Source organism: Colias croceus, chromosome 17 (assembly GCF_905220415.1).
Source record: "Colias croceus chromosome 17, ilColCroc2.1".
NCBI lineage: Eukaryota > Metazoa > Arthropoda > Insecta > Lepidoptera > Pieridae > Colias > Colias croceus.
In genome coordinates this window covers 5,624,823-5,647,726 of record NC_059553.1, presented here as the reverse complement: position 1 = coordinate 5,647,726, position 22,904 = coordinate 5,624,823, and the positions used below count along the sequence as shown (strand labels likewise).

General features: G+C 32.8%; 2 protein-coding genes and 2 long non-coding RNA genes across 4 annotated transcripts; 3 read left to right on the top strand and 1 right to left on the bottom strand.

The window, feature by feature from the left end:
• The first annotated feature begins 2,239 nt into the window (after positions 1 to 2,239).
• LOC123699195 lies at positions 2,240 to 12,889 on the top strand. The gene is made up of 8 exons (XM_045646091.1): positions 2,240 to 2,333; positions 3,240 to 3,392; positions 4,857 to 4,967; positions 5,736 to 5,869; positions 6,162 to 6,330; positions 6,479 to 6,927; positions 7,024 to 7,248; positions 8,680 to 12,889. The coding sequence occupies exons 1-8, from the start codon at positions 2,240 to 2,242 to the stop codon at positions 11,167 to 11,169; spliced, it is 3,825 nt and encodes a 1,274-aa protein (XP_045502047.1). The 3' UTR covers positions 11,170 to 12,889.
• LOC123699196 lies at positions 12,885 to 16,068 on the bottom strand. Its single transcript, XM_045646092.1, has 5 exons — positions 15,221 to 16,068; positions 14,833 to 14,930; positions 14,189 to 14,511; positions 13,690 to 13,948; positions 12,885 to 13,378 (listed from the first exon to the last, which is right to left on the bottom strand). The coding sequence occupies exons 1-5, from the start codon at positions 15,869 to 15,871 to the stop codon at positions 12,955 to 12,957; spliced, it is 1,755 nt and encodes a 584-aa protein (XP_045502048.1). The 5' UTR covers positions 15,872 to 16,068; the 3' UTR covers positions 12,885 to 12,954.
• Positions 16,069 to 16,593: 525 nt separating this feature from the next.
• On the top strand, positions 16,594 to 17,872 carry LOC123699207. The gene is made up of 3 exons (XR_006752500.1): positions 16,594 to 16,634; positions 17,092 to 17,286; positions 17,719 to 17,872. It is a non-coding gene; the product is annotated as an uncharacterized LOC123699207 (long non-coding RNA).
• Positions 17,873 to 20,603: 2,731 nt separating this feature from the next.
• LOC123699144 lies at positions 20,604 to 22,047 on the top strand. Its single transcript, XR_006752491.1, has 2 exons — positions 20,604 to 20,927; positions 21,430 to 22,047. It is a non-coding gene; the product is annotated as an uncharacterized LOC123699144 (long non-coding RNA).
• Positions 22,048 to 22,904: the final 857 nt, after the last annotated feature.

Below are 22,904 nucleotides of genomic sequence, written 5' to 3'. Positions count from 1 at the left end.
TGTCAGCGTCATTACACCATGAAACATTGTCACTTTGGTAATGGCTTGGACCCGATTCTTGTTTGCTCGCAATAAGCAAACACTACCAAAAGCTTGTCGAACGGGGAAACAGAATTACCAAGTGTCAATACTGAGACGCGTGCCAGTATCTACTCGCGTTTTGGTTAAATTAGCATAAAATATTGTTGTGTACCGATGGCATTGAGTGCTAAGTTCAAGAGTGTTAAGACTAACGAATCATGGGTGACATTATGCGTATCCAATTTTCAAATGTTAAAAAAATATACGAGGTGTGTACCGATCTGAGTACCTACCGGATTTGCAGAACACTCACATTAATACAAAGTTAACTCAGCCAAAGCTCGTACAGTACAAAATAATTTAGCATTACCCTCTAAGTATGTATAATATTATATTAATTACTTCTAACTATACTGCTTTAACTACCGAAATAGCCCGTAAATTGAAACCAACCCACGTGGTATAATATTATAATACCTATTATATTTCATTTTTAAATAAAGATTAAAAATCTACGTAACACTTCAACACCTAAGGTCACAGACTTGATATTTCTGATAAAAACCCAGCTCCACTTAGGTATTTTCCCATCAGTTCACAGAGGTTATCATCCCCATACTTGGAGGTAATAATGTGAACTAAGTGAAATCGAACATCATACAATGCCATTGAATTTTTGTGATGTCGTGCGAGCTTTCTCTGCCTCTATTATATTTTATAGTAGCTGACAACTGTCATCGATGCTTCTTATTTAAATGTCGAGCGAACATAAAAATAAGATCATTCATAAATTTTTAGAATTACATCAAAAAAATACAAATATAATCTTTTGTCACTGAACAAAGAAGCTAACATTCAGATATAGGTAAAACACTTAAACACTGTAGGTACAATTTTACAAGTGCTTACAAATAGTCAACTTATTTAACTACTGACGACAAACAATATCTTAAATTATTTCAAAGTTCGACGAGCTTATCATTTAATAAGCGTTTGTAAGTATAAAATATAATTTTGAGTATAATTAAATAAAATGACTGCGTGAAAAGTGTAATTTTAAACGTATTGGCCTTTACTGTAATTACAAATCCCATGCGTGAACTTTTCTATAGAACTATTCAGTATAAGCTATTAATTATACGAACGCACGCACATAATTAGAGTACCTAGTATGTGTAACAAATTCAATACTTACCTATATTTCTTTTTGGACGGCCAACTTTGAGTTATTCATATACTACACTCAATATTTTACCGTTAAATTCTCAAATATATATAAAACCGTTGCAAATTAACATTTTGGTATACCTACCTATCGTGGTAATAGTTTGCACAGTCATGTGTTATGTTACAGTTGTACATCACTTTAACCATAAAATGCATATTTAACGGATACCTAAGATACTTTCAGATTTCTGCTATAGAAAAGCAAACCATCTGTTTGACTTACCAGTTTATTATATTCAAATAATGTACTCATGTTAGAGGTAACACTTTCGCGCCGTAGACGTAGACATGTTTTAAAATAGACTTATTTTTATATATTAAGATAATAAAAAATTACGGCTTCGCACCTCGCCTTGTTAGTTGACGAGGTTTGTAATAAAAGATTCGTGGTTCTTTTATTAATGACTAGATTTCCGTCCGGGGCTTCACCCGCGCAGTCAAAGAAAAACCCGCATAGTTCCCGTTCCTGTGGGATTTCCGGGATTGCGTCATTTTCCCGGGATAAAAAGTAGCCTATGTCCTTTCTCGGGTATCAAAATATCTCCATACCAAATTTCATGAAAATTGGTTCAGTAGTTTAGGCGTGATTGAGTAACAGACAGACAGAGTTACTTTCGCATTTATAATATTAGTATGGATTAGTATAGATAAGCTAAAAAAACTAAACAACACGCTTTCAATATAGTTAGATATTAGATACAACTAAAAAGTAAAAATAATTCTTATTCTAGTAATCAAACAATAACCAATACATACCTACCTAGTGTATTTGTGAAAAAAGCGTGGTGTGCCATGTGTATAATCAGGTCTTAAAATTTTGTAAAGCTTTTAGTTATAGCCCAAAATAAATATTATATTATAGTAGCAAATAGGTAGTTTTCGTAAATGATACTTAGCCCCAAGTATATTTTTAAATAATACTGTGTATCTTTTCAGCAGTAGCTAGCGATGCGGGGGGGCGGGTGGTCGGCCGGCGGGAGGGAGGGCTAGCATGGCCGCCCTGCTGCTGCTGGCGACAGCTGCAGCCGCCGCCAGCCTCGGCGATCTCACGCGACGGGAGACTGGCGATGTGTTCACTTTACTTGGTATGTTTAACGAAGATCTTATACATTTTTGTATTCTTCTTCTTCTCCACCCATATAAGTAGAGTAGAGACTAATGAAGATGTCTTAATTGCACACTATTCACACAATAATTATTAATAAATCTGTGAATTTATAATACAAGAGTACAAGGAAACAGGAGCAACATGAATATTAAAATTTACAGAGGCGGTCTTATCGCTTTATATAGGTACAATCTCTTTCAAATATAAATTATTTTTGTGTATATCTGTAATTCCACTGTAATTTACGATCAACTAGTTCATGTTCGTGTTTATTATATTTTTCAAATACTTACCTTTGAATTTGTATACCTACCTATTACTTACCTACACGTGGATATTGAGTTTTTCCTAGAAATAAACAATTCTAAAAACATTACCCACGTTTATTGCATATAAGTTACCTATATTTTCTGTTAAACCTGCAGTTGTACTCAAAATTACCTAACGACCAGTTTTTCTGTAATTGACCTTTTTATTCGACAATATCAACCGAAATGTTTTAACAAGTGATAACTGCGTTAAAAACAACCGACTTCAAACTTGCACATGCAACATTTACAAATACAGACAAAAATGCTCATAAAATAAAAACTACTGGGCCTATCCGAATAAAATCCCACCATCCCGCATCGAACAAAAAAATAATCACGTAAATCGGTTCAGAAACCTCGGAGTAATCGGTGTACATAAAAAAAAAAAACATACCGGCCGAATTGATAACCTCCTCCTTTTTTTTTGAAGTCGGTTAAAAAACATACCGGCCGAATTGATAACCTTCTTTTTTTTGAAGTCGGTTAAAAAACATACCGGCCGAATTGATAGCCTCCTCCTTTTTTTGAAGTCGGTTAAAAATGCTCAGAAATACTAGATTAATATTCAACAGGCGACGAATGCGGTCCAGCACAATGCGCAGAGCACGGCGCGGGTGCGGCGAGTATAAAAGGCGCGACATTTGCCGGCGGCTGCGCTTGCGCATGCCCGCAACGAGCACCCTTGTTTAGGGAAGATAGAGAGCTGTGCGTGGATGATCTACCAGGTAAGCATAATGAAAAAAAAGACTAAACACTTGAAAAAAAATTAAATCAGCTAACGGATAAAAAATCAAATCGTTTCAATTTAGTTTAGTGATGACTAGTTTCGTATATTATTTTAAAAAATGACATTTGTGGCTTATTTATTGGTAGTAAAATTAGAAAAAAGAAAACCTATTAAAAAGCCATAATATAACCTACTCGTCTCATATGAATTATTTTAGATTATCATCTAGAATCTAGATGCTAGATAAGAAGAGAAAATATTACCCAGTGTATTAGATACAGATTAATTGTCTATCTGTTTACCTATAACACCAAAATCACACGTCAAAACTAGTAGGTAACTACGTAGGTACCTAGTTGACTTTATTATATAATTAATTGTTAATATTTTATAATAAGGTATAGGTAGGTATAAGCACAGACATATTCTGTGGGTATAAGTTATACCTACCTATACCTAACACTTGTATTTCCGCATTCTATAACTCGCTTGTTTTTAACACAAATGTTGATATAATGAAGTAGATACAAATCCGTTATGGGATTTTTCCATCTTGCTGTTAAAGTTTTGTGAAAGCCATTTTTATTCACACTCGAGTTCAAACTATATCAACTAGATGCAAATATTGACATGATTTACATTTTCAATACGTTTGAGGAATGAATGTTAACTTCCATATTTACTTTTCTAAAGAACGCCATATCTTCAACTTTTTAAGTGTATATGAAAACGTGGAAATATGCAACATTTGAAATATATTCGTATAAACATTGTTATGTCGAGTAGGTACTTACCTATTGTGTATATAATAAATTGAATGAGTTTTAAAGCAATGTCAAAAATATACAGTACATACTTATTACTCAAATATAGCATCATCGATTAAATTACATTATAGGTATACAGAGTATGGTACACTACCGGTACACCTTCGTGTGTAGTCATGTCTCATAAAATTATAAATAAGCCAGATAATTCTATATTTTAAATTAAAACACCACTAACTTCTACTTAATTCAATAATATCCAGGTATCATTTTAAAGCCTTCAGTAAATTCTCAAATATAGCAGGATAATTATGTACTAAAAATATACGAGTATCGTTAAAAAGCATACAGTCGACCATTATTTCGAAGCAATCTGTACGAATAGAGGAGAAAATGTTTACAAACAAAATCTCTTCCAGAACGAAAGGCTCTATAATAAAAATTTAAAACCGTTAGTGACTCGAATAAAACCATATTGCAATTTTTGTAAGCATAAAATATTTAACAACTAATACGACACCTTTAATTCGTTTACAAACGCGACAGTTTAAGCCTCTTAAACTGAAATATGTTTTAATATTCAAAGAAAGCAATTACATTGCTACTTTTTATTTGCCGAAAGTTCTAAGTGTCATATCAGATACTTAGGTAGTTGTTATACCGGATGTTTATTTTCGATTCATTATTTTTTCCAGAATGTGCTTTGGCAACTTTTGGCACTGGTAATGCGTTACAACGTATACCGTTTGTCTTCTTGCCTTTAAAAGGTCAAATAATACATCCATCGCGTGAGATAACATTTCAGAGTAAGTATTAGATGTACATTTATTTACACTATGGAATATAATTTGTAATTATTTTAAAGCAATAACTACCTACTTTATATTATTAATATAATATGACCGGCAGCAAGCCATTATAAGCACACCATGTCGTTGAAATATGCCTTTGTTCAGCAAAACTGACCGGCTCGATTTATTGTTCACTAGCTTCCGCCCGCGACTCCGTCCGCGCGGATGTCGGTCTTCGCGTGGATGGTTATTTCTCCATTTTGAGTACCTCTGTCAATAAATCTTATAAATATCTATTGGACCCAATTCCCAAATACGGCTAGGCCTATAATAATACGCAACGTGTGTTCGCGGTTCTACGGAACAACGTCTATGGATAAAACTGAAAAATTAAGATTAATTTTTTTCTACGTATTTTTCCAAGATAAAAAGTACTTATCCTATTTTACGCCCAGGATAATAAGGTATAATTATACCAAGTTTCATCGAAATCGAACCGCTAGTTTTCACGTGATGCCTTCACATACAGACAGACAGACAGACAGACAGACAGACAGACAGACAGACAGACAAAAATTTTTTCAATCACATATTTGGGTTTGGTATCGATCTAGTAACACCCCCTGCTATTTATTTTTTCAATATTTTCAATGTACAGAATTGACCCTTCTACAGATTTATTATATGTATAGATTTTTATAATTTATAAAACGCTTTTTTAACTTTTATTCATAATTTATAATATTTTAAATTTAGTTGTGTTAAAATCGTGAATATTTTCAGATGTCAAAACACCTATTTGCGCGGTATCCGGAGCTCAATTTCTTACGACGAAGGGATTTTTGGACCTTCGTAATACACTAGACGCGGATGTGCCATTTAGTCTTTTTAGAGATGAGGGTAGAACTTTTTTGCAGGTATGATCATTTGTAAATATTTTTATTACCGTTTTAATAATGTCATTAAAATTATATTACTTTATGAGAACAATTGCAATATCTTGCTCTTCTTTGTAGCAACTGCTTTCCGAACCGGTGATAAATATTGGATAATGTATTTTGACGATTCAAAACCGCTTCAGATGGAAGTGTTTTTTTAAATTAATAAACTGAATTATTTCAATTGATTTGAAACTTATGTGTGATCTTTAATAAGATATCAAAAGTTTAACCACGCGCATCTCAAAACTAACGAAATTCACAATTCCAGTGGAGCGGTGAAGATGAAGTACGCAGACGCATGTCCGGGCGAGTGATGGTAGTCAGGCTTTTGTGCCGCGACGTTGCCACACCGCCCTCCTCACCACTTGATCTGCGTGGTGTATTCACACCCTGTGTGGCTTTTAGAGTGCAGGGAACACCGCCCAGACATGCTGCAAGTAAGTTATTATAGCAACCTGTTCTACAAAAATATTAAGAGGGCAAGGTACATACACTGCTCGTAGATTCAGCAGCAGGTTTGAAATGCATTATTTTTTTAAACAGAGTTAAAAATATACCTTCAACATCTATTAATTTTATTTTCAGACATAACAGAAGTACAATTCACACCAAACGCGCAAACATCCGACTCCAGTACATATTCTGGATTGAGCGCCAGCGAATACATAGCAATAGGCATCAGCTCTTTACTCCTTGGGCTAATCTATGTAGCATCAGTCTTTCTCTATTTACACATTCGTAAGAGACGAAAAGTCGCGTCTGAAGAAAGCAGCCTTCGAAGAATTAAAGGATTAAAGAAGAGAGATGGTACTATCACAGTAGATCGTGATATACTTCGAATCAATAATGAACGTGTTCAAACAATTACTAATGCAATGGGACAAGATGATGGTATCGTCAAAAACAACCCGCTTCTATCAGTTGGCAGAACTTTTAGTGATAAAATGAATTTCACAAGCGACTCTGGGAGCAATATATCAGATTCAGAAGACTTGCCCGACAGCAGTATACGTAGCGATGAAAATGTTTTCAATGTAAGAACAAATTAAAAATAATAAGTTTTGTTAAATGTAATTGTCACTGATCAAACAATTAAATAAATATTTATAGGAATGTAATTTCGATTTCAGAAAAGAACGACATCAGCAATTATCCATCTCCATAATGAAGGATTAAAAAGTCAATATGAGGGTATGGAAGTTAATCATCGCGATGAGTCCGGTATAGAACGACTTCCAGATGAACATGTATCTATTGTTGAAACTATTGAAGATCGAGAAATTGCTAGACCTGTTGGTACTACGCGAAGAAAACTGTACTTTAACCCTGCTTATTTTGAACCACAGCTTATGGTTGTAAGTATTCGTTTTCCTTTAACCCTAGAAACATAACCTTCGTCCATCTGATGAATACGCGGTACTAAATACGCCATCTCTTTCTAACGCGTGCGCGTATAAACTTGCCTGTTCTTGTCAACTTAGTGTGCACCGCGCTGTTGCAGACGACACCGGTGTTCAGCGCGTAAGTATTTTGTTTTTTGATTTATTGAGCATCTGTTCATCGATTCGATGAATGGTTATGGTTTGTGTTAGTTTTGGTGACGGTTTGAAATATTTGCTTGCAGATTTTTGACATGGAGTCTCGACGTGCACTGAGTGATGACACAATTGTGCGATTATTGTTGGAAGAGGATGACACCAACTCGCTGCCGGCTTCTTCGGATGGTGAAAATGAAGACTTTATGGAGGTGGACGACGTGGAAAGCGATCAGCAATATGAACCCTCTGACCAAGAGGACAGTCAGCAAATCCGTCACGGTTCATCACCATCTCACTCACGGGACCACGAGACCGACTCTCAATCACCTCCTGATTTATTGGAAGAGACTTTAGGTACTTCTTCATGTATTTTGACCTTACCACAAAGTACCATTCGTAGTCGCAATCGTCACGTTTGGGCCACAAGTAAAGGTCGTACATCAGGAAGGACAACTGCGATAAATATCGTCCATGTAGCAAGAGGGCCATCTCGTGGTGTAAGAGGAATGGTAGATCCTTTATTATTATTTGATCAGTTCATGACCGATCAGATATTTGAAGAAATATTGAAATGAACCAACTCTGAAATCGCTATAAAAAGACAAACGTATGAACAAGTCACATCTACTGGGATGATGGTCCATCTACGTCTACTGCCGACCCTCGACCGACTCAAGCACAATATTTGAATAAAAGGAAGGTTTGCGGTCTATGTTCCTATAAGCAGAGACGCATGACTAAATCATATTGCTCTAAGTGTAACACTGCAATTTGTGGTGAACATAAGGCTCAATTCTGTGTGAATTGCGCTGTGAATAATTAGCTTTTGTATTTTTTAAGTGTAGAGTTATGCCCTAAGTTTGTTTTGGCCAAAGAAAAAAAAGCTATATTTTGTTATTTTTTTTTTTATTTTAATTTTTACGTACCTTATCAACTACGATCTCCTTAAAACTAGTGCCTTACGTTATTATAATAAAAGTAAATAAAGATTTACTTTTTTTTTAATTATTATGTTTTAATTATAAATAAGACCCTTATCCCTAAAAAATTATGTAGTAAACAGTTTTAAATTATAACGTTTTAAGTAAAAATTTCATACTTTAAAAAATGTTCATCAATATGATGAATGGTTATGTTTAAAGGGAGCATTAAGAAGGTTATGTCTCTAGGGTTAATGAACATCGTCTTATTTATAACAATCATATAAACAATATTAACTTACTCTGAAGTCTTGTACCTCATTTCCAGGATCCACCAGCGGCTGCTCTGGAATTTCTATCAAAAATCAGGGAAGTCATATCGATAGCAAAACACAAAATGGCAGCCAAACGTTTTCACCCTGTTCTTAATGAAATACCAGAAGAAGAAACATATCCGTCCAATGCAAACAGCATTGATCTTTACAATGGACTTGGTAGTCAACGTAGCGGAAGCGTAATCAGTCTTAAAAGAGAAAATAGTCGGCGTCGATCCTCTACCTGTTTAGGTTGCCCAGGGTGCAAATCTGATAATAACACAGTAAACGTCATAAAATACGACAATCCCAATTGTAAAAGCTGCCTTCATTCAAAAGGCGATAAGCAAAGTAGCATTCGCAAATGGTTGGAAAATATTCCAAATGGACCAGAAGAAATTAATGAAGATTTCGACATTAACTCCAGTAAATTAGCAAAATCCTTATCATCACTACCGATAGCTGCTTGTCGCAACAATATTAGGAAACAATACAGTTTTTCAGAAAGTTATTCTTTATATTCCAACGACAATCTGACCGCTTCGAAGAAATGTACCTCTAGGTCTGTAAGATCAGAGCCTTCTACGAGAAATTATAATATACCACTGCCTGAATTTGAAGGTGTCGCCTGTGAAGATAACTCAAACAATACTGTTACAAAGAAAATCGCTCAGTCGATTAATTTTGATGAATATAGACCTACTAATAGTTCCGGAAGTAAGGGTTCTTGCAAACGAAGGAACTCATTAATCAATAACAAAAATTCTCTTCCTGATATGGTAAACGACGCGATGGCATTAGACAACTTTTCAAAGTCGTACAATCAAAGCAGTTCTGATGACGAAATGCTTACTGAGAACTTAGATAATGATACCACACAGAAAGCCTTTAATCATAGTTCTGATAGTCCAATAGCGAATGACTATGAAACAGACAGTTTGGAACGTTCGTCAAATAAAAAGAGTATAACAACACCAACGGAATTTCTAGAAGTCCCTTCTTCACAAGCTAGTCCCAGTTTAAGCAGCGCATTGCCATTAGAAGAAGAACTTACGATGAGAAATGCTGTATACAAATCAAACTCCAATAGCGAGAGCAATACACCTTCACCGGAAGTGGATGTTGGAGTGAATAAAAATCATTATGAAACTATTGATATAAAGAAAAATAATGGACAAAAAGAAGCAGAGAAAAGTTTTGGCGTCAATTATAGTTTAGTTACCGAAGTATACGTAAACAACAGTTACAATTTCGGGAGCGCCCCAACTTCGCCTAGCGGATCTGAGAGCTCTATTGGAAGTCGTAAATTAATCGCACTACAAAATGTTGAAGAGAAACCAGGTTGTTTGACAATAGAAGTGAAAGATCCTCCAGAAAATTATATACGTATTCACGAATCCGATGGTTTTGAACCTGATACTTTGGATAGAAAACATCCTAAACATAAAGAGGCGATAGAAAACATGCAGTTTAGTCGTAGGGATCTTATTAAAAATCTTGGAAGCCCAAACGTAAAAAACAGCCATCGAATACAACTAAGAAGCAGTGGTACATTCGTAAAAAACAGTTATAAAATCGAGCAAAATCCAAAATTTAATAGCTTGCGCGGTGACTATGAATACAACAAAATAGTACTAAGTAGACCTAAAATAGCACCGAATATGTTTTCTTCGCATTCACAAGAAGATACTTCAGATAAAAGTTTGGAAGACTCGGGTGGTTGGACATCGGAAGACGGAAGAATATTAACTCTAGAATATAGACATTCGAAACGACAGCGGCAGTGCACACCACCCTCAGCAAAGCAACAAAAACATTTAGCTCGACCAGACGTTCTCCCTCCATTACCACCAACTGAAGACACTATTTATGAGAAACCAGTTATCCCTCCAAGAAGAGTAGAAAATTGTAAAGTAGAAATAGATTTGCCTCAAAAATGCCTTAGTGATAGAAGCCTCAGTCCAAGAGATTCAAAACAATCCAGCGAGGAATCAAATGTACCAAGTAATATTCCGAGCATTATAAATGAAGAACCGTCGTGTAGTCCAATGCATGCTTCAATACCATCGCATACTTCAGATTACGTGGATATGAAAGCTGTTCAACCAACAAACTTTGTATCGCTCTCTATGGAAGCTGGCAAAAGTTCAGCGAGACGTAATTCAATAAGAAGCTGTACCGGAATTAACACGAATACATTCGTGAAAGATCAAAAGTTTGATAAAACTAAACAACGAAGGAGAAAAGGACTCAGTATTGAAGATTCTGGCTATCTTAGTAGCGATTCTACGAGTTCGAGACAGTTCCAAAGAAAGTTAGTTATAGCGAAATTAGCGAGTTGTAGTGACAGTGATGACACTGGGAACGAAGCTAGAAGTGAATCCGGTGCTGAAAGTGTAGAAACTCATTCAGTTTATTTCGGCAGTTTTAGAAATTTACCGCCAAGAGCTGAAAACAGTAACATTAAAAGTACTAGAAGTAATAAGGTGAAAGTTAAAAACTAAACAGTGTTAAGTGTCGTGCAATATGTGGACTATGTGCAATAAAGTGACGTCATTGTGAATCTGTGCAATAAATAAAATATATCTAGATTTCATAAACATTATATTATAGTTTACATATTCCTAGTATCTAATAAATTATGATTTAAAATAATATTGGATACCCATATAATGGACTAAGTCCGAACTTGCAATGTGTTTAATAATAATGATGTATGGAAAAAATGTATAATAAATATGTTAAAGCTAAGTTTTCTAATATTGTAATTGATTGAGTCTTCTTAATTTTGATACTATATTTAATTTTACAATAAAATAGCTATAATAACAATGTTTTAAAACATGAAATGGCCGGTCGTGCAATGCAATAATAGGGTAATTAGGTTCTAACAAGGGTAAAAACTTGAATTTATTTAAATTTATGAATAACTAGATATAGAAATGACTCAAAGTCATTTTAGTATAAAAGATGTAGAAATATATTTTATACATAATATAATATTTAATAAAAAAATTATGAATATGAATTGTTGTAAATAATTGACGTCACTAAGAGTCGGGCGGCACAAAATGGCTTCCTTGTACCTGACTTGTATTGCTCCAGAGAGACGCACAAAGTGCAATTTATTCTCTCTGTAAAAACAAGAGCACATTGCGTTAGTGTCATGTTGGGAAAAAGCAATCAAATCTATGATTGAATTAATAATAATTAACAAAAGTGAATACCAGATACTTGTAGACTATTTATTGAAACTGATTTTAATTAGTACGGTAGAGAAATGAGTTTTTTTTTTCAACAAAAAATGTGTGTCTGTAAGTACGTCATCACTTTATTGAATTCCGAATAAAAAATTACGGTCTTTAGTTTTTTTATATCCATCACATTATTTTCATTAATAAATTCTGTCCACTATCCATCCAAATTGTTTTTAATCTTCGGGACTTTAATAACAGATGCTATTAACTGCAGATTTAGGTAGAGTAATTATCTGTGCAATATCACGGTGATAAAGTTTATTTTATTTTAATGTAATTTCATAGCAAAAATTTACGGCTTTTAAAGTTTACCGCCAATAAAAACGGCAATAAACTACCTCTACAACATCCAACTTCTCTGTTTCCAGTATAAAAAATTTTTACTTGAAACAAAACATTACTTATAGCAAATAAGCTACGAATCATTTGTATGTTAATACAAACCTAATAATTTCTTTTAGGTACTCAACTATTTGGCAAGTTTTTGTGCAATAGGAATGAACATGGAATTAAAAAAGTTTTAGTTAGTTAGTTACTTTTTTTAAGTTTTACCTACTCATTAAAAAAAATCATTTACGATTATTTTATACTCAGGCAAATATGATTGCAATTTTCCAACGTGCATATTAAATTATAATGGGTTCCGGGATGGGTAAAATTTATAAATAAATAAATTATTATACATAAATAAATATAATTATATTAATTAAAATACATATTATAATATGGCTGATGAATGGTGCTAAGCAGGACAATCGGGTATTTTTTAATTTAATTTAGATCTTAAATTTATTTCTGAGATAAATGCTCAACTAGATGCATATTTGTAAACTAAGTTAGTTATAAAATAATTCTAATAAAAATAAGTTATTTCTGTAGATGTATAGTAAATACTTGTCTGGCTGCCAGTATTCTCATTATCTTTTATGTTTATTGAAAAATGCTATAATAAAATTATAAACTGGAATTGATTTTTTATTTAATACTTACAACCCTGATCCACTTAATATCACAGATAAAAAATTATTTATTTCATACATCCATCATTTCCTGAGAATCAACATTATCAACATTAACTATATTTTTTATAACAGAAGACTGGAGTCCAATCATAGCTTCATTTAACAACTGGTTTTTTAATTTAACATACTCTGGAACTCCCAAAGACATTAAATCTATTTCTTGACCAATTTTACTCAAAATACCTTGATCAGTACTTTCATTCATTTTAATCATACATTTATCAAAGTATTCTTTTATTAAAGTGGCTTGATTCAATATACCTGATGCTTCATTTGTAAAATCTATTTGTGGTAAAGTTTCAGAGGTGATATCATTATAGTGTGATAAGTCTTCAGTTTTAGCAGTAATTTTATGTTCTGGCAATGTGACCATAATTCTAAATGGAATAGAATCATTTATGAAATGTATGAATACCAGGACTTGAGCAGGAGATCTGGAAACAAATGATTTTGTTTATTATATTTTACAAACTTTTTATTTTTAAATACTGTCATATGGTTACGGTTTCTAAAAAAATAAGCATATGTAGACGTCAGGCTCCGAGATTGATTGATCCCGAGTCGTGCGTGCGCGCTGCTTTATATTGATTCGCCGTTCGTTATTTTTTAAAGCTTTGATGGTGGCGCCGCGGCCGTCACATATAATTTAATGGTTTATTAAAAATAAAAAACAAATATTAGGTATTTAGGTACTATATCATTAATTATCCTCTCATCTACATTCTGATAGAAAAAAATATATTACCTTGAATATACTTCTATTCCAATGCTATTCTTCAATTCATATTCCTGCACTAATATTATTGTTAGCCCATATAGTAAATGATAAGGTGATTTTTTATGTACCATTACATTCTTCATTGTTCCTAATACTTCAAATTCTAAGTGCTTTGATATTTCATTGCATATATTTATTTTATGTCCATTTTCATCCTTAATATGCCTTAAAATTAAATCAGTCTTTTCAGAAGAGGCCAAGACTGCTAAAAGGTTGTTTGGATCATCTGAAATAGAAAAACATGTTTTTGACATCCATTTTGAATTAGAAAAAGTGTAAATTAATTTTGTATATAAAGCTGAAGAGTTGGTTTTTTTTGATTGCGCTAATTTCAGGTAGTACTGGTCCGATTTGAACTTTTTTCATTGTTAGAAAGCCCATTTATCGAGGAAGGCTATAAGGCTATCATCAAACTCAGACCAACAGGTAGTTTGATATAAAATTTTACTTAGAAAAGCTGACTTACCTTTATTGTCCAGAATCACATCATAATCTTTACCCATAGTATCTAATGCTGACACTAAAACATTTTCTAACGGCAACAAATAGCTTTTGCCCTGTTTTTTGTATGACAAGGCTACTTCAAATTCAATTTTGCTACAAATATTATATTTTAATTCTTTTAAATCAATTACTCCTACTATAAAATGTTCCTCATTATTTTGTATAGAATGAAAACCACTCTCTTGCCAAAAGGGTGATGATTTGATTGGCATAAAAATTTTGGTGGTATATGAGATGGACAGTTTTGATGTACCATGTAGAAGAATGTGTATATTTTCTATTGGTCTGAAATGAAACAAATGAAGACACAAATTAGACAATTCCTTTTTAATTTTATAATGACAGAAAAAAATTGATTAATAACTTGATACAAACTTTTAAACATTTTACCAAAATTCATTTATGTGTTTTAGTTTACTTCGTGATTATTGAAAAATAATTTATTCCTTTTTCAGGATCAAAATTATTGTAAAAGTAATAAGTTGCATAGGTAAATATCAAGATTTACCATCAATTCTGCATATTACATAATAGATGTTATCCTAATGAAAATTGGCTTACATTAGAACTAATTAAATTAATATATTATATGGGCTTATGACTTACATATTATCCTCATTCCAAACATTTATGATAATTACAACTTTTTTGTTGCATACTTTAAGTATCGGAGACTTGGTTTTTATCTTCAATGCTTTTGATATCTGTAAAATTTTAACAGTAGATATTACAGTATCGATTGGGAAAATTTAGGATAGAATTCTTCATCTATAGGAAAGAATATTAGCTCCTGTTGGTCTTAGAGTGATGATATATAGCCTATAGCCTTCCTCGATGAATGGACTGTCTAACACAGAAATAATTTTTCAAATCGGACCTGTAGTTCCTGAGATTAGCGTGTTCAAACAAACAAAAAAACTCTTCAGCTCTAAAATATTAGTATAGATTATTATTTACTGGTAAAATTGCATTTTAATATGTAAAATACACTCACACTAGCAGATCCTAACCTAAAGATGGAATCCTCAGGCTTTGCTGTCTCGTACAATGCAAAGGCAGCGGCTTGCTTAAGTTTTCTATAATCATTTAGAACACCTTCATTTTTATTCACATTGTACTTAGCTTCTGTAAGTTTTCTCTGCAACTGTGTTATTAAAGGCACAGATTCTGTAGAATATTTATTTTGGGATGCCAAAAGTGGCTGACTGACATTTAAGTTTTTATCGAACATCACTGGGACAGCATCATCCTTACATGTAACTTTAAGACAAGGCTGGCCACTACATTCGTTATCAATTAATTCGTAACTCTCAACATTTGTTATTCTACGATGAATGTTCAATGTATCATTTGTTGATAATATAATTATCTCACTTTCAGTTAAAAGTATGTAGAATGGGACGCATTTTTCATTCCGAATTATGGTTATTTCTTTCACATTCCGAGCATCGTCTAATAAAATTGATGAAATTATACGTCTGTCGTAAAATTCCAACACTTCACCTTTGCTAGTAGAAACTATTATGTCTACTCTTCTTGGGTCCCGTGCATGTATTTCATATAAAGTAAAACAAACAATATCATTTATAACAGAAGCCGGTAAAAGTTTTATTAAATCCTTGCGAACATTTTCAGGAACATCCATTACAAAAATTTACTTTTGTTTAGTGCAAAATAAAATCAGTTTAAATGGAGTGAACACAAAAGTATTATTAACGTGATTTTTATGAATTAAAATGGAAGAAGGTAGTTAATATTAATAATTTTATTCGACTTTTCTATTGTGCGGAATAATCAATAATCAAGTTTAATTTCAAAACAAAACTTTTGAAAATTATAACTTTACCGGCTTTATGTCAAATGCGACATTTGAATAGTTCATTCTCCCTCTACGGAAATACCAAACTCGTCAAATCTCAATGACAAACGTCAACTTCAATCTTCGTCGGATAGTGGTCCGGATCTGTGGTCGGATCAATGACTAAGGAATCCTATGGACAGGGCATAATGTTCTATACAAACAACTGATTATACAAATATCATGCATTTCGATACCGAAATAATAAAACGAATACTGTCTCTTTCTAACTAATGAATATTCTGCTAAGTGAAAATATATGACTATACGTCAGTCAGTGCTAATTCTATACCGTTTGACATTTGAAGTTAGCTCAAATACCTACTGTGGCCGGGCGCCATTTTATGTTTTCGTTATTATGATGTACATGCTCTGTCATTGCTCCGTAGTAAACATTGAAAAATATTGAATATTTTTGTGATTGTGACAAACATTTGTGTCTAAAACATATAGAGTGGTCAAGGACAAATAGTGGCATAATACCAAAGCGCAGTATTGTGGGATGTGGCTCCGGAAAGAATGAAAACTAGAAAAGTTTGTCTTTGCACCGGTATGTATACGTTTTGACTGAAATATTAGTTATTACTTTGCTGATTTACTTATTTTCATGTATATTGAATTGAGGAGTATTCACAGACTATGTTCAGTGTAAAATTGTTACCAAATATAGCTTTATTTTGTATATTTTCGTTCTAGTAAAATAATGAATTTGGGTGCTAGTGATGACTTATAATATCGACATCAGCAAAATGTTCGATGAAGACGTGCGTCTCCCAAGGCTGTGTCATTAATCTTAAGAATAGTTGCTTTGGTGAATACACTTCCAAAATAACAAATTAATTTTGCCAAGAGCAGCAGAAGGAAAAATAAAACACTTAAATTTAACTAATATGAATTTTAACTTAAGTAAGATTAATCGCTTTTATAGTATGTACTTTAAAAATGTATTTATAAATAAGTCAGGTCAGGACTAAAATTATAATAACCTAAAAATTCATTTTTTGAAGGTTACCAAGAAGTGAAAATAGAAAAGGAGAATGGTTAGAAGCAATTGAAACTGAAAATATCAAGCCAAATGTAAAGGATATAATATCATAGTATGTTCCCTACATTTCCCCGAAAGTGCTTTCAATAGAACAATGGATGTGATTAGTCTGCACGTTGATGCTATACCAGTATGTCTGCCGCTGCATTCACACAGGGTGAGGTTTTTATCTGTAGACACGTGATGTCTTCCAATTTACTTTTGGTCTTTTTATTTAGATTTAGGGCTGTCATTTATAATCTAACGTTTCTCCTATTTTGAAGGAGGCCTGTGAACAAACTGAGATGGTTTTATATGATTTTTTTAGTACAAACTTGGGTGATATTTGGTTGTTGAAATGTTATTGACTGAGGGAAAGTGCAATTTACTTTAAATACATGGGGTGTTTTAAGTTATTTTTCTATTCGTTATAAATTTATATTTATAAAGTATTTCAATGCCATAAAACCAAAAATATAAATTCAAGTTCCGCTATTGTAAGCCCTAATGTTGATATTAATTTCAAACCATCAGCATTGCCCTTTTAATTAAAATGTATTGCATTTTAGTTTGAATGAAGTTAATGTAAACTGTGACATTTCATTTCCAGGTACCAGTTGAGCCTCAAATCCCGAACTCAAAAATGAACAGAGTGTATCCGAGTGCATTCCAGGCTGCACAAAATAGTTTAGCTCTATAATTTTCTCTATTATTATATATTATTGTTTTTTTTGTCTATTATTTACAAATAAATAAATACAATTACTGTATATTGTGTTGTTCATCGTAATAAAATACTATTATATACCTATATTAGTATATATTATGTTGTTTCATTATATTACATTCCTCAAAACTGAAATTACCAAATTGTAAGTCTACCGTAATCCTTATATCGAAGTCAAAATTGAACTGGATTTATCAAATTTTACAGGGTTAGCTATCTTGTCCGGCGAGGTTGCTGGTGTTTTACAAGTAACCCTGTATAGGTGTTACCGTCACGAGCAGCCATCGTCATACTTAATTTTATTAATTGGCATTGTCATTTTTTCCATTTGTAATTTTACTTCTATGTTTTGTACAATAAAGTTAAAATAAATAAATAAGAGTGTGTGTTTATGTACACGCGTTAGAAGTTACGCGCCAAAAGAAGTATAACTTCAAAAAAAATATATTAACATTATTTTTATATCGATAAACATAATAATGTTTATCGATATAGTCTCGGCACTAAACACCGCCATGTTTTGTTACAAGCAATATGGCGCCGGCCACACTTTTTTTGTAGGTATGTCACTTCCATGTGATTCCTTATTCATTGGGTCGGATCAAGGTCGGATACATGTCGGATAAAATCAAGATAAAATTAGAAGTATAGTCACAGAGTATAGTCTTCTACAGTGCCACCAAGTGGCCACCAACAACAAGAAGCTTATATCTACAGACCGTTCACAGTTATTTTACCTCTAACAGATGACGTTTTATCATTTCTCTGTTGTTTTTTTTATATTTTGTGTGATTATCTCCTCTGCATTCTGCAATCATGCCGAAAAGGATTCAGAGTAGTGACTAGTGGAAGAAATATAATACTAGCTAATATATAAAAAAATCAACATAGAGAAATGATAAAACGTCATTTGTCAGAGGTAAAATAACTGTGAACGGCGAGGTGAACGGTCTGTAGTCTTAGATCATTAAGTAATGGATAACACTCACAGGCGCTTCCCCTTTTGCCGAGGTATAAGATTTTTCAAATCGAAAAATCTTATGCATTCATAAAAACTACTTGCGTAATCGATTACAAACACTCTGCGTATTCGTAAAACATCGAAAGGACGTCTGCGAGCTTTCTGTAGTACACTGGAGATTGCACTATGAACATTAACTTGTAACAAGAAAATATGACCTTGAATGACGTCAGTTATGTTTTTTGTCTCTTTCTGTGGAGTGACCACGCTGGTTTGTAAATTCAGGATTTTTCGAAATAGAAAAAACTAAAAATCATGGTCTATAAATAATAACAACATGTATTTTTAACAGTATCTCTATTATAATATTACTGGTTATACTTTATTGGTAATTTGGTAGAGAATGATAGTTTTAAATAACTTTTGGCTACATAGCTTGGATATTAAGAACTGATATATTATTATAGAATTAGCCTTTTAGACGGCTATTTATTTTAAAGAAAATACTTTCAAAGAATAATCTCAATTTTTAATATTAAATGTTAACAATTATAATAAGCGAAAAATGGTGACGTCTATCCGATCCGTATGTCGAAAAACAAGAGAGCGAAATCGAACGCGGTGCCTGACATCTGCCATCGTCCTCGCTAACTGGCCAGCAATCCCTTTTCCATCTTTCACCTCCATAAAGGCCGAATACGTCCCCTATTGCCTATTCCGCTAACTATAGCATAATATCCTTTGTAAATAGAGGAAAGTTGTGTTTTGCATCAGATGCTGTTTACCAAATTGTAAAGCTACTCAGATCTTCTTTTTAAACGCGTTGCTTCGACGGATCAACTTCAAGCCAAAAACATCAAAGAAAAACTGTTTATAGCAGCCTTGCAAAAATTTCAGCTAACTTTACAAAGTTTATTTTTCGAAAGGTATTTTTTTCTGGCTCGTAATCCTCAGTAATTTTACCCTTGATATGCACATATATTTCTTTTTATTACATTTTTTGGAAAGCTGAAATACATAAAACAAAAAAATATTAGGTTAAAAAGTAGATATAAATTTCAACTTAAAATCGGTGCAATACCGATGACGTGTGTCGTTTCATTACTAGCATAAAAATCTTTAAAATGGTGTTCTAAATGTTCATTATAATATTGTTTTAGCAGTATATTCTCGTCGCTATCCGTAAAAACCCGTCATCATGGTTACCTTACTAGTTACTTGTTAAATTTGTTTATTGAAAACTTGTTGAAAAATGATGAAAGTATTAGGAAAAGAACTTATTTAACATGATTGCTTACTAAAATGATGATAAATTTGACAATTTTTGCCATTGAAATGATTCTAAATAGGAAAATGCAGGAGTATTGAGGAATCTTTGAGGAATATTGTAAATAACGTAAATATACACTTGCCTGTGAAATTCTATGCCAGAATTTGGTGTCCAAACACTTCTGCAATTTTGCACAATACAATGCATTATTTATATTCGGAAAATATTTATTAAATAAGCAACAATATTAACTTAAATATTCGAAGCGACGCAATTTTTTTGACACACATGCCATATTGTCAAAGTAAGAGTTGCTAAAATTTTATTATGGTGACTTAATGGAACTATAGTCATACTGGAACCCAAACTCCTAAGAAAAAATAAAAAACTGATAGAATGACCGTAAGTAACCCCTGTTTTCCCCATAGGGTAGCCAGTGTGATTGTAAATTTTTCCCCTATTGACGTGCATTAAAAATCGACTGTCAGTATAATAGGTCTATATGACAAAAATCATTGATAAAATCCGCTAAAAAAATGAAATTTAAACGAGATTCATGCAGGTTTGCTTTTCCATTGAAATAACAAAGGTTTACAACTTTTAAAATGGATTGCTTATCGAGCACGCTCATAATTTTTTTCCCATATTTTGAATTATGTTATGAAAATCGTTGCGCGGCAGCCCCAATTCTAGGTGTCAAATAATGTTTACTGCAAAATGGCGGATGTTTATATTCATTTCGTGAGTTTGTTCTTGTATTTTGGAATTATTCTGAGCCAAAATTAATAGAAATGATTGTAAATATATTGTACGCGGTTGCAAAAGTGAGTGGCAGCCAGGATGTGATATTATATTTCATTCGTAAGTACAAAAAACCATCCATAAACTACGCTTCATGTAAAATTGTAGTTTAGTAATATTTCTACTTTAATTGTTGTTAAATCTGGAATAATAGATCGAAGTTGTGATTATAATGTTAATTTCGATTAGGTTTTTTCCATTTAACATCGTTATTTGCTTATTATTAAATGTTTCATGATTGTAGTAAATATTAGACTAGGGTGTCCATACTTTATAAAATTGTGTATATAATATATTTCGGTACGGTATTTTATATGAGGTAAAAGAAAAGGAGAAGTCTTTCTCCACTGGCTACGTCTTAATTGGCGTGACAGTTAATGGTATAAAAACGTTGTTTACTACTTTTATATAATGATATATTGTAAAATCAAAAACTCAAAGTACATAATAAATAGTACCTACCTACTGAAATAGAAGCACTAGACAACAGCACAAATTTTGTGTTTTCTGTATCTAAATGACATTTTTATATTTTGCAAATAATCTTCTTTTCTCTTTACAGGTTTCCGTCCAATCTAGCGGAACGTAATACATGGCTAAATAGCTAAATATAGTAGAATTAAAAATATCCTGTTTTGAAAAAGCGAAGATATTATGCAACATTAATTTAAACCAGCACTTAGACAGTGCGGCGGATGTTGCCTGTAACCTCATAGGAGGCCATGTCCCAGCAGTGGGAACGTAATATATATGTTACGGGAAATAAAATGTATGGGAGGGTTTAAAGTTACATTTTTAGATATTTCTCGTTATATTAAAAAAAGTTATTATTGTTATTTTACTCATTACGTAAAGTTTCATATCGATATCAGTTTAAAGTTTTTTGATACCTGCAATAGTTACGGAATAATCACCTGTGTAATCGTTAAGTGTGCACTTAACGATTACACCCTGAATATATTATATATTTTGTTTTTTATTGTATCATAGGGAAGCGCAAGACCACGATCTCATATTTCAAGTACTCTTAAAACTATTTAAATATACTAAAGGGTATGGAATAATTAAAATATTTTCAGTGAACCGATTTCGTTATTTTTTATTGTTATTGTATCTTATAATTTGCAATTTTGTAAAGGCAGTTGGCATTGTAATGATAAATAAATATTATTAAAACGCATTGATATTTTACTTCATTAATCCTTAAATCTAGTATTACAGTAAAATTTTTATACAAATAAAATTGATGTATCCATAATTTTTTCCTTAATATCCTGAATTTTTTATCTTTATACTCACCCCACGGAAATATAGATATACTATATATATTTCCATGACTCATCCTAGCTAGAAAGAGACGGAGGGGAAACGATAATTTTCAAGGTCAAATTTCTTGACTGCACTTTTTCTTTGGGAGTGTGGGTTCCAGTATGTATATAGTTCCGTGACCTATACCCATAATTAGGGAGTATCGCTTTTTAATAATTGGTTCAGATACTTATTTTATTTAGCATAAATAATAATTGTCTCATCCAACATTGCTTCTGAATGATGTTGTTGGCAATTTATCAACGAACTCATGTACAAAATCAGTTTTGCACAGAATATTACAGAATACATAGTAGCCTTGGGAAAACTTCGTATTAACAGTGGCAATACCAAGTTAGGTGTGAAAGGGATAAAAAACATGAGTTAGGGTCAATGGGCGTTTTTCCATTACCCGGCCCGGCACCGGCACCGGCGCCGTGCCGTTGCCGGGGAAGCAAAAATGTATGAAAATGTATGGCTCGCTTTTTCACTTACCGGCGCCAGCGCCGGCCCGGCATTGAGTCCTGCCGGCGCCGTCGCCGTCGCCGGGGTAGCTGCAAGCTTCCCACTTGTGCCGGCCCGGCAAAATTGCATATGTATTGTATATAATTTATACGATGATTACCATTGATTACTAAACTTAAATTTCAGGCATATTACAGCCTCTTCTATACAGCCATAAATTTATTTTTACATGATAATATGCCAATATAAATAAAACTGCTTCGT

Excerpts from the sequence above, each read along its gene's own strand:
- LOC123699195 (XM_045646091.1), top strand. The coding sequence starts at position 2,240 with ATGGCCGCCCTGCTGCTGCTGGCGACAGCTGCAGCCGCCGCCAGCCTC. Across the intron at positions 5,870-6,161 it reads AGGGTAGAACTTTTTTGCAG|TGGAGCGGTGAAGATGAAGT; the intron begins GTATGATCATTT and ends TCACAATTCCAG. Across the intron at positions 6,928-7,023 it reads GCGATGAAAATGTTTTCAAT|AAAAGAACGACATCAGCAAT; the intron begins GTAAGAACAAAT and ends TTTCGATTTCAG.
- LOC123699196 (XM_045646092.1), bottom strand. The coding sequence starts at position 15,871 with ATGGATGTTCCTGAAAATGTTCGCAAGGATTTAATAAAACTTTTACCG. Across the intron at positions 13,949-14,188 it reads TGTGATTCTGGACAATAAAG|ATGATCCAAACAACCTTTTA; the intron begins GTAAGTCAGCTT and ends TTTCTATTTCAG. Across the intron at positions 13,379-13,689 it reads GGAATAGAAGTATATTCAAG|ATCTCCTGCTCAAGTCCTGG; the intron begins GTAATATATTTT and ends ATTTGTTTCCAG.